Genomic DNA, 15,096 nt, shown 5'->3' on the forward strand with positions numbered 1-15,096 from the left:
CATCATACTTCTCTATTTTATCTCATCTTCTCTCATTCTATATCTCCTTCTATTCTATTCTCTTCTCTCAACTTCTCTCATCTTATCTCATTCTTTAACCTCTATATCTCTCCACATTCTCTCTACCTCATTATTCATACACACTATCATAATCTATATACACATCCACCTACACACCTTTTCTCATACACACACATATCCTTACAATTATATCATACTATTCATCTATTCTTATCTATATTTTCAACCACTAATCACTCTATTCATATTCTCCCTCACAATATTATACTCATACACACATCACATATATACTATTATTCACTATTATCTACTCTTATTCATATTATCTATATTTATTCAATACATATCATCCCTATCTACATCTATCATATTCTAATCATCTCTATCTATATCTATCATATTCTAATCATCTCTATCTATATCTATCATATTCTAATCATCCCTATCTATATCTATCATATTCTAATCATCCCTATCTATATCTATCACATTCTACTCACCCACATCTACATCTATCATATTCTAATCATCCTATCTATATCTATCATATTCTACTCACCCACATCTATATCTATCATATTCTAATCATCCCTATCTATATCTATCATATTCTAATCATCCCTATCTATATCTATCATATTCTACTCATCCACATCTACATCTATCATATTCTACTCATCCACATCTACATCTATCATATTCTAATCATCCCTATCTATATCTATCATATTCTAATCATCCACATCTACATCTATCATATTCTAATCATCCCTATCTATATCTATCATATTCTAATCATCCCTATCTATATCTATCACACTCTAATCATCCCTATCTATATCTATCACATTCTAATCATCCATATCTATATCTATCACATTCTAATCATCCACATCTATACCTATTATACTCTAATCATCCACATCTATCATTATCTCCTATATCATATTCTCCTTTCATATCTCTCTCTATTCTCATCTCTTTCAACCTATTATTCTATTCTATCATCATATCTCTCTATTCTGTCTCATCTTCTCATTCTGCTTTTACTATTCTATTCACTCATCTCAACTTCTACTATCTTATCTATCTCTTCATTCTCTCTATATTTCTATACTATCTATCTCACTATTCACACACTATTATATCCACCATTCACCTATTCTATCACTTCTCATACACACATATCATTACAATCATATCATACTATTTATCTACTCTTATCTATATATTCTCAACACTACTCATACCCCCACAATATCATACTCATACACACACCACACACACTCATCCTTAACAATAATCCATATATATATATATCTCTCTTACTATATACTATTATTTACTTCTATTCATATTATCTATATCTCTTCAACACATATCACCTACATCTATATCTATCATATTCAAATCATCCATATCTATCATATTCAAATCATCCATATCTATCATATCCCTACATCTATATCTATCATATTCAAATCATCCATATCTATCATATTCAAATCATCCATATCTATCATTATTTTCTCTATTATATTCTTCTTTCATATCTCTCTCTCTATTCTTATTACTTCTTTTCTTATCTTATTCTATTATCATATCTCTTTATCCTATCTCATCTTCTCTTATTCATCTACAACTTATAACTTTTCAAATTCTATCACTTTATTCGTTCATCTCATCTTCTGTTACTTTATTCATTTCTTCAATTTATATTATATTCTACATATATATATTCTTATTTTTTATTATATTATTCATATACTATATTATCATCATATTATCTTCTATATCTATTACTTATTATTTCTTCTTTATTTATATCTATTTCTTCTTTATTTATTTATATCTATTTCTTCTTTATTTATATCTATTTCTTCTTTATTTATATCTATTTCTTCTATCTCTTCTTACTTTTTAATTCATATCTTAATATATATATTATTTCTCTATTCTTTATATTATCAATATCCTTTTTTTTATCATTCAACTTCTTCTAATTCTTCTATTTTCAAACTCTATTCATTCTATTCAAACTCTATTCAAACTCTACTACTCTATCATATTTAATCTCTATCTTTATTTATTCTATTTCATCTAATATTCTATTATTATTATCTATATATAATTCTATATCCTATAACTCATCTATTCACAATCTTATTATTATCATATTATCTACCTATTCACAATCATATCACATTACTCATATGCTTCACACACACACCATCATCAACAATCTTATTTATATATATTCACAATATCATATCATACTTAACAATACACACACTATTTATTATTTATTATTATTTATTATTATTTATATTATTCACATCTATTCAACCCAAACCATAACTATCTATTTCCATTTAACCTAAACCATAACTATCTATTTATATTTAATCCAAACCATAATTATATACATATTCTCATAATTATATATATATTCTTCTCATAATTATATACATATATATATATATATATACTCTTCTCATAATTATATACATATATTCTTCTACATCATAACTATATACCTCTCTCACTCTATCATACTATCCTCTCCTATCACTCTTTATCTATCTATTCTCATTATACTTTCTATTATTCTATCTTATCATTATATCTCTTTATTTTATCTTATATTCTTTATTATCATATCATCCTATTTTATATTTTACAAATCTTATTTACTTCCTATTCAATCTTCTTATTTTTTTTATATTCTTATCTATACATATTCTTCTATACATTCTATTTATTCATACACTCATACTGTATAATACATATCTACACACTTACACTATATCCATATATCTCTACACCTTCATACTATATCATACATCTATACACACTTACACTATATCGTACATCTCTACACACTTATACTATATCATACATCTATACACACTTATGCTATATTATATATCTATACACACACATATTATATCATACTATCTATATATATTCTATCTAATTACATTATCCATACTCTATCTTCTTCTCTCTATTCTATTATCCATACTCTATCATCTTCTCTTTATTATATTATCCATACTCTATCATCTTCTCTTTATTATATTATCATACCCCATCTTCTCTTTATTATATTATCCATACTCTATCTTCTATTATATTATTTATATACTATCAATCATATCATATTATTTATATACCATCAATCATATTATTTATATACCATCAATCATATTATTTATATACCATCAATCATATTATTTATATACCATCAATCATATTATTTATATACCATCAATCATATCATATTATTTATATACCATCAATCATATCATATTATTTATATACCATCAATCATATCATATTATTTATATACCATCAATCATATCATATTATTTATATACCATCAATCATATCATATTATTTATATACCATCAATCATATCATATTATTTATATACCATCAATCATATCATATTATTTATATACCATCAATCATATCATATTATTTATATACCATCAATCATATCATATTATTTATATACCATCAATCATATCATATTATTTATATACCATCAATCATATCATATTATTTATATACCATCAATCATATCATATTATTTATATACCATCAATCATATCATATTATTTATATACCATCAATCATATCATATTATTTATATACCATCAATCATATCATATTATTTATATACCATCAATCATATTATTTATATACCATCAATCATATTATTTATATACCATCAATCATATTATTTATATACCATCAATCATATTATTTATATACCATCAATCATATTATTTATATACCATCAATCATATTATTTATATACCATCAATCATATTATTTATATACCATCAATCATATTATTTATATACCATCAATCATATCAATCATATTACTTATATTTTATCAATCATCAATCATATTATTTATATTCCATCTATCAATCATCCTCTCTATATACTATTTCTTTATCTATCTTATCTATATCCTCTTTATTCTAACATCCTATCCTATATTTATTTATTTTAAATCTCATCTCTAACCCATACATCATTTCTATCATATCTCTCTATACTCTCTCTATCTATACATTCATCACACACTATCATAATTCACACTATCCTTCTATTTTATCCACATTCATATACACATTCCCATATCATTATCTATATATCATCACATCTCTCAATTCATACTATCCATACCTCCCTACATACTCATCTTCACTTTATCATTCTCATACATCATCATATCATTCAAATTATCTATATATCTCCACACACCTTTTCCCCTCCTCACATATCTCGTTATATCTATCTATCTCTATTCACACTCATATTAACATATCTCAATTTACATTATCTATCTATATACTTTCTACGCATCATCATATCATCACATCTAAATTCATACATACACATACATATTTTTATATTCCCATCTCAATTCATACATATACATATTTTTATATTCAAATCTCAGTTCATACACGCACATATGTATTTTATATTCAAATCTCAGTTCATACACACACATATGTATTTTTATATTCATATCTCAATTCATACACACATATCCTCACAACACTCACATCTCAATTTACACACACATACATATCCTCATCTACATACAATCATATTATTCAAACTATCCCCACATACATATTTCACATATTCACTATCATGCCTCAACTCATACACATACACTCTCTATATACCATCCCATTCATATCATACTATATATTAATTTCACTATATAATATATAATAATATTCATATATATATATATATATATTCTATTATATATAATATTACACTCTCTCATCTCTATAACAATAACATTATTATTTATCATATTATATTCTTTCTCATCTACCTAAATACACCTATATATACATACATATAACTGACTTCTTAATACAAATATATATATATATATATATATTTATATAGACACTTTAAATATTATTTTTACTTTTATATATCATATATTCTTTTATTTTTATATCACATGTTTTTATTACAATCTCATCACCACCTATATAATCCTATCTCATCACCACCTATATTATCCTATCTCATCACCACCTATATTATCCTATCTCATCACCACCTATATTATCATATCTATATACCACTTTTATCTTCATTCTTCTACCTATTATATTTTATTATTATCTAAACTCATATGTAAAAATATATATGCATATTTTATCATTTTTATTTTATTCTTCCTACATTATTACCACTATTAAATATTCTCCTTATTATCCTTATATATATCCATATATAATATTCTACTATATCATATCTATTTTTTCATTCTTCTTATTATAATATATTTTTACATCTATAACGGCTATATATCAAATAAATAAAAATTATACATAAAAATCTTTTACTAACTTTACAAATCATTTACTTATCAATCTGATACAAACATATAGATGAATACAATATTAAAAATGATAAATAAAACATTAACAATTAATTTTTTATTCTTGTTAATTATTTATTTAACCATAACTGGACTCACATTATTCTCTCTTCAATACCAAACTCATAAACAACAAACTTATTTTAATCATATTGCTATATATCCTCTTTTAAACTGTGATGATGAATATGATGAATGTGATGAATATGATGGATATTTCCCAGATGATTGTGAGGAAGACATAAATGAGGCCGGTCTACAAATTATCAGAAGTGTTTACATCAATAACGAACAGGAATCTGATCCAGATGAATACTGTCAACAAATGTTGACAGTATATGACTATTGCGTCTGTATGTTAGCAATTGGAATCGGTATCATCAATGGACGTGTCTTCAACAAAGACGATTTATTACAAACAAACAGAATTACGATATTCCTCGAGTTCGCACGTATGAACCAAAGAACGCTTAGACTAAACCAGCCACCTACCTGTAGTGAAAAATGCCGTTGCAGTCACAATAGACATCAAAGTGGACTATGAGCTATGCTTAAATAAACTTGATATAAAAATATTATTGTTCGTACTCTAGATGATCGTATAATCCACTCTATATGCACACATATTATATATGATTATTTATCTATTTCATCATCTCAGATAGTACATAATATTATTTTATCATTTATTATATAAAGCTCAGAGCTATATATATATAAATATATAATCTAAATCATTAATATATATATATATATATATATAGTTTGAGTATGATTTTGAGTTTATTGAATATCATAATAACATCTACTTATACAAACACAAATATAATATATTGAACTATCCTTTGACATATATACTATTTTATTATCTATTATTTATTATCTATAACAATATCATTTACATAACAATACCTTGATAATACATTTTATTTTTATATGTCACTTTTAACAGAATATTTTATTATCAGATTTTGTATTCATATTATACATGTTTTCTTATTTTTCATATTCTATTAACACTTCATATTATATATATATTTTATCAAATATTTAATATAACTTCATATAAAATTATAATTTATTTTATTATATATATTTACATTTATCTACATTATTAACTATTTATATAACTTCGATATTATATCCTTACATTCATTATATATTTATTAATACATACCTAAAATTTTTATATAATTTTATTAATTATTTAATATATTAATATATATTTTTCATCTAATATTTTATTTTCAGTTAAAACATAAACCTTTTATATATTTTCTATTTATTTTTCTATTCTTCTTTTTTTTTCTATTTTCTATATTTTATATTCATAATCATTTACAATTTATTTATTATTTCAATTTATTTTTTTAATCCTATAATTATTCATTATTCATTCTATTCCTTTATTATTTATTTCTTCGCATTTCTCTATATTCTTACTTATGTATATTAATTTTTTTCTATCTATTATTTTAACATCATCTATATTATTTAGAACATTTATAATATATAAACAATTCAATATTTTAAACCTCTTAACTCTATCTATCATAACATTATATTACAATTATCAATCAAATTGTGTATATAAATATAGATAATATTTTTAATACTCTATTTAATTAATCTGTTTGTATTTTTCTATTAAATCTAATATTTAATTATACCATTTTCATTATCTATTCCTCTATCTATTTTTATTCTATATAACCTTCATTATTCAATTTATTGTTTTAACTAATATCATATTTATCTTTAATGCCATCTACCAAAAAAATGTACTAATATTATTAAATTTTCCCTTATTATATATATCTATTTCACATTATAATTTATAAATATTTATACACTTGTTTAATCTATATCATATTATCTATATCAATATCATATTATCTATATCATATTATCTATATCAATATCATATTATCTATATCATATTATCTATATCATATTATCTATATCATATTATTATCTATATCATATTATTATCTATATCATATTATCTATATCATATTATTATCTATATCATATTATCTATATCATATTATTATCTATATCATATTATCTATATCATATTATTATCTATATCATATTATCTATATCATATTATTATCTATATCATATTATTATCTATATCATATTATCTATATCATATTATCTATATCATATTATCTATATCATATTATCTATATCATATTATCTATATCATATTATCTATATCATATTATCTATATCATATTATCTATATCATATTATCTATATCATATTATCTATATCATATTATCTATATCATATTATCTATATCATATTATCTATATCATATTATCTATATCATATTATCTATATCATATTATCTATATCATATCATCATATTATCATCTATATATTCACATATTTTATCATATTATCTATTTATACTTTACCTAATCTACTGCTCATAACCTTATTTATATTCATACATTTCAATCTACATCTTACTATTCATACACTTCATTATCATCTACATCTGTTCAATCAAATCATAACTATCCATTTTTATTCAATCCAACCCACAATTATCTATATACTCTCTACATCATAACTATCTACATTTATTCAATCTAAACCATAACTATTCATTTCTATTCAACCTAAACCATAAGTGTACATACACTCTATAAATTATAGCTACCTACCTCCCCCACCCTATCACATTACCCTATATTGTCACTCTTTATCTATCTATTCTCACTATGTCTTCTATTATCTTATTCTATCATCATATATCTTCATCTTATCTTACACTCTATACTCATATCTTTATTTAAACTAGTCAGTCTTGATTAAATCTTCTAGACATTTTTTTAATATAATTGAGAAATGATTCTATTTTAGAAGTAAGGTCACTTAATAAATATCTACTAGTCTATAGCATAGCAAAAAAATATATTTTAATGTTTATTTTGTCGAGAATTTAAAATCTTTTTATAATGGGAAAATATCTTAAGAAGTACACGATGCTGACTAATTTATAAGGATATGAATATCTGATAGATTAGACAAGGCTAGAGATGAGCACTAGAATTGCACATTTTTATATGTGTTACTTTTACATACAATGTATAGAGCAGTCACCATTTTGGCTGAAGTTTATTAATATAATTTTTTGAGACTGAACACCTGAATAAATCTGTCTTTGCTTTGATCAGCTTATATCACACTATCATATTCTATTATCATATTAACCTGTCTATCTATATTCTATCGTCATATTTATCTATCTATCTATATTCTATCGTCATATTAATCTATCTATCTATATTCTATCATCATATTAATCTATCTATCTATATTCTATCGTCATATTAATCTATCTATCTATATTCTATCGTCATATTAATCTATCTATCTATATTCTATCATCATATTAATCTATTTATATTCTATCCTCACATTAATCTATTTATCATCCCATTCATATCATACTATATATTAATTTCACTATATAATATATAATAATATTCATATATATATATTCTATTATATATAATATTACACTCTCTCATCTCTATAACAATAACATTATTATTTATCATATTATATTCTTTCTCATCTATCTGACTTATGCCAATCATGTGTTATTTTTAATCAATAAAAATCATATTATATATAAAACTCTTTAATAATTTATACAAAATCATTAAATTATCAATTTAATATAAATATATCTCTAATAAATACATACAATATTAAAAACCATAAATCTTTAAAAATTAAATAATCTACTCATAACCTGATTCTCATCATTCTATTTTCAGTACTAAATATTCATAAACAAAATCAATCATTTTACTATACAACCTCTTTTAAATAATCTATATACAACATATATTATCTTATTCTCTGCCTTATCTATCAATTTTATTCTGATCACTTTTAACACTAATCAACACTATTCTAATCTAAACAAATATTTTTAATAAATATTAATACTACTATGCTATTATAGCTATATGACATAAGTTATAAATTTTACTAAAAATAAAATTACATTTAATAACAATCATTTATTTTAAACTGACTTAATCTTACAACTCATAGACAATATAATCAAATATGCCCTAATCAATATTATATAAACTCTTATATCAGCAGTTGTTTATATAATATAATACTATCATCAATATAATACACAGAACTATCATCATAAATTTAATAATTATATACATATATATTATTATATATATAACCATTCATTTATTCTATTATCATCTTCAATAGCAATATATAATATTATTTTATCATTTATTTAAAAACTCAGATATACATATCAATATATCTAAATCGTTCATATGAATATATTATTTTACATCTATAATTTTGATTTAAATATTATAATAATATCTATTTATACAAACACCAATATAATGTATTTAACTATTATATTATACTGTATTAATCTATTATTTATTATATATTATATATAACCATATCATTTATACAATAATACTTTATCATATTTATAATACACTTTATTATTTATATATATATATACATATATTTTTAATAAACATTTTATTATATTATCAGATTTTATATCCATATTATAATAATTCATATATATATATATATAATATATATATTTACAATATTTTTTATATTTTATAATCGTTCACTTTACATTATATATATATATATATATATTTATAACAACCTATTTTTATCAAAATCACTTGATATAACTTCATATAATATTATATATATTTACATTTATCTACATTATTATTCATTTATACAATTAATTTTAACAATATATTATATCCTACATTTATTATTATATATTTTAACACATGTTTGTAATTTTATTTATTATTTATTTAATTTATAAAATATGTAAATATTTCTCTTATGTAGTATATCTGATTTTTTATCATAAATCAACTATACTACTCAATATAAATATTTCATCTAATAAAAAATTTTATTTATAACATAAAACATTTTTTTACTCTATTATTCTGTTCTACATTTATATATATATATAATCATTTTTTAATTTATTTTTTTTATCTTTTATATCAATTTTAACTCTATAATTATTTGTTATATTTTATTTGTTTTATTCATCATAATGCTCGTTTTATTATACATTATTACTATTATCATTCACAGATAATATCATAATCATCATACACATAAATCCACCTCATCTTATACACAAATTCTTATAATTCTATCAGAATATATATGTATATGTATCCTTATCTACATTATCACACAAACAATACTATTTAGACTCTTGCAATATCACATTCATACACACATCTATATACAAACTCATCCTCAACACTCCATACATAGTATTATTATTCACTATTATCTACTCTTATATTATCTCTATCTATTCAATAAAAATCATACTCTATATCTGCTCAATAAAAATCATACTTATCTACATCTATTCAAATCATAACTATCTATTATTCTCACCCTATCATATTATTCTCTTCTATTATTCTATCCTTCTACTCTCATATTACCTCTTGTTATTCTATTCTATCATCATATCTTTCTACTCTATTCTATCTATGTTCTCTTGTTCGTCTCCAACTTCTAATTTCTTCTTCTATTCTATTAACTCCTTCAACCTTCTGGTATTTTATTCATATCTTCAACAATATATTATACTCTATATATACTCTCTCACTCTCTATTACATTATTCACATATAATTTCATCATCATAATATCTATATCTACCCTTCTTAATTCTTAATTTATATCTCTTCTTAATTCACTCTTCCTAATTCTTAATTATATCTTAATCTATTATTCCTACTCTTTATGCTATTAATATATTCCTATTCATTTTCAATTTCTATCCTCCTACTCTTTATGCTATTAATATATTCCTATTCATTTTCAATTTCTATCCTCTTACTCTTTTCTTAAATTCTACCCACTCCTATCAAATTCTACCCCATCATATTCAATATATATCATCAGGCACATATAACACCACTAATCATTATCTCTATTATCCAAAACCCTAAAATCCTATCATAATTCATATTACCTATACACTTTCACACATCTCATTATATTCACATATGCCAATTATCATTCATCCTATTTACAAATATACAATTTTATCTCAATTCATATACACACATCTAAATACATACATCCTCACTTATATCCTCTTACACTGCTCTCCACACATCATCCATATACATATTCATCCTTATCTTATTTACACACACACACATACTCACCCTCACAATTATATTATTCATATATTATTCACACACTGCTAATACTATCTACATTCACATACTTTAAACTATCCACACACACTATCTATCTCCTACATACTATCATATCTCAATTCATATACACATATTTATACACTTACGCACACTATTCATCATTCATTCATATTATTCACACCTATACAAACACACAATCCTACACACTCATCTATCTCTCGTCATCCACATACAATCCCATCATTCATACACATACACACATCACATACTCCACATGTCTTCTCTATCACATCATACACATACACATACCATATCCACATACTTCACAATCATATCATACTATTTACACATACTTATATAACATCAGATTTCTCTATACACACGCATATCCACACATCCTTAACAATACTATCTACATATTTTTTATTTTATCATATTATCTGTTCCTATTCTGTCCAATCCATTTATATTCAATCTATTTTTATTCATATTGTCCACACACCATCTATCATAACTAAATATCCACATCACCTACTCAATCTAAATCATAATTACCTCTTTGCACATACCCTAATTTCACTTTCTTCTCTATCCATAATTCTACTACTCACATATATATTTTTCTTATTTTTTATTATATAAACATATATATCTCTTTTATCTGCTCTATTCATACCCCATCTATCATATACATTCATTTCTATTTTCCTCAAACAAACCATTCCTCAACCCTATTCATCTTCATCTATTATTCATATTCATCTTAATTACATTTCTTATAACCACATGAACATATATAATAAATAATAATACCAATATTCATAATAATTATATATCTCATTATTTTATCCTATCTAAATTATATCGTGTTTGTTTCAATCAATTTCTGTATCATACTCATATATTTCACATTCTAGCCTATAAATAATAACTCTTTCTCATTCAACCCTCAATAAATCTCTCCTATAATATTAAACAATATATAATCAATCAAGTCCTTTTAATCAAATAATAGGCAACCTAATATCTACACAATATTATTAATATTAGTTAAAATTCTATTATCACACACTATGCCACTTTAGAATTGCTAACGCTAGTACAAAACATATCAATACATCAATCTATACTAACTATTTTGTAATAAATATACCTCAAAATACTCATTCTAAAATCAATTTTATTTACTCTAACATCACCTTCTATATTAATAACATTTCATTGTACATCATATTATCTCATACAATATTTTAAACTATCTCTTATATTTCAATACTTTATACTTTCTCACATATAAATATATCATCCCTATTCATCTTATTATATATAAAAACTAATATAACTCCTCTAGTTTAATTCAAATCATCTATATTTTATAGATATATACATATTTACTAACTTAAACATCATGATTACAAGTTCCAATTTAATACCGTCTCTATCACACCTCTGCACACTATCATCATAACAACCATTTTCAGTATTGGTGTGTAGAACATTGAACCAATTGATGATTTACCTACAGGCTTATTGCTATATTCGCAGTGTATAGTACTATTGCATAATCTGTTCACAGGTGCAATGAAACATCTGTTCTTAGTAATATATGGAGGTAACGTTTTATTATCACAACTTGCATTCAGAATATGTTTTGTTGAGCTAATATTCATATTTACTAAAAATTCTAGACGACTCAGATCAGGAATATTACCTTCAAATTCATTGTCTCTCATTTCTAAATCTTTCAGATTGATTAAATCACCTATTTCATTTGGTATAGTTCCACTTAATTGATTAAAACTCAGATTTAGACTAGTTAACCTAATCATATTACCAATCTTAGGTGATAAAGTACCATTGATACTGTTACCCATAAGATATAGATATTCCAGTTTAGTCAATGAATATAGACCATCAGGTATCGATCCAGATATATTTGATCCACTTAAGTCAAGATACAATAATTTATTCAGATCTCTAATCTTATCATTTAAACCACCATCAAATCTGTTTTCTTGTAGATTCAGATATCTTAATTCAGTTAATGAATATAGACCATCAGGTATTGGTCCAGATATATTTGATCCACTTAAGTCAAGAGACAATAATTTATTCATATCTCTAATCTTATCACTTAAACCACCATTAAATTTACTTCTTTGTAGATTCAGATATCTTAATTCAGTTAATGAATATAGACCATCAGGTATCGGTCCAGACAGATTTGATCCACTTAAGTCAAGAGCCAATAATTTATTCATATCTCTAATCTTATCACTTAAACCACCATTAAATTTACTTCCTTGTAGGTTCAGATATTCTAATTCAGTTAATGAATATAGACCGTCAGGTATCGATCCAGATAGACTTGATCCATTTAAGTCAAGGTACGATAGCTTGTCCAAACATTTAATGTTATCATTTAAACTACCATCAAATTTGTTATCTTTTAATATCAGAAATTGCAATCTACTCAGTGAATATAGACCATCAGGTATTGGTCCAGATAGATTCGATCCATTTAAGTTAAGATACGATAATTTAATCAGATTTTTAATATTATCACTCAAACTACCACTAAATTTGTTCCCTTCTAAATTTAGATATTCCAATTCAGTCAATTTATAAATTTCATCTGGAATGTTATCTTTCAGGTTTTCGTATGTTATTGTCAAACTCTTTAATGTATCCTTAATTATTATAATCTCTACAGGAAATCTGGATATATTAACCGCTTCTAGATTCACAATACTGATCTGATCATTATCGCAAAATATTCTTTCATCAATGCAGTAGTCATCTGAAATTTTATTATTCACCAACAACTTGTTCAACTCCACCACAAATACCTTCGAAGGGTTATCTTCTATCGAAAATATTCTTGAAATCTCAGCCACTATAATCACCACTATTAGTAACTTGTTCATCATGCTCTAATAATGGACAAATTTTTTCATGTCTTTACATTTTTCATCGGCTAATATGTCTATAGTTATCTAATTTACCTAATTAAGTTTATTGATGAAATTTTAGTATTGACCATATATACATATATTCCAACCAGTCTTGCCATATTTTTGCCTAAGACTTATTATAATCTATATTTCACTTTCCTATATCACACATAATTCTGTACTTAAAACCTTTTATAAAACTTCTCTGAATATTATAATTAATATGGTTCTCATTTTATTCTATCATTGTCTTAGTCTATTGTTACTCTATTGTAATTTATATTTTTCAATATCAACCTATATGCGATGTTTTCTAACCTCTTCACTTATCAAACAATCTAATCACAACATATGAGTATCAATCTGATTATTTTTTACATCAAATGCTCAAAAAATATTTATTCACTGAGTTTATCTAAAAAAAAAAGCATGCAA

General features: G+C 23.2%; 1 protein-coding gene across 1 annotated transcript; it reads right to left on the reverse strand.

Annotated features, from left to right (window-relative positions):
• Window positions 1–12,649: 12,649 nt before the first annotated feature.
• LOC126332656 (uncharacterized) lies at window positions 12,650–14,780 on the reverse strand. The gene is made up of 3 exons (XM_049996626.1): window positions 14,757–14,780; window positions 13,141–14,640; window positions 12,650–12,670 (listed from the first exon to the last, which is right to left on the reverse strand). Exons 1-3 carry the CDS (start codon window positions 14,778–14,780, stop codon window positions 12,650–12,652), a joined length of 1,545 nt encoding a protein of 514 aa, XP_049852583.1.
• Window positions 14,781–15,096: the final 316 nt, after the last annotated feature.

This window comes from Schistocerca gregaria, unplaced genomic scaffold (genome assembly GCF_023897955.1).
Source record: "Schistocerca gregaria isolate iqSchGreg1 unplaced genomic scaffold, iqSchGreg1.2 ptg001489l, whole genome shotgun sequence".
Taxonomy (NCBI): domain Eukaryota; kingdom Metazoa; phylum Arthropoda; class Insecta; order Orthoptera; family Acrididae; genus Schistocerca; species Schistocerca gregaria.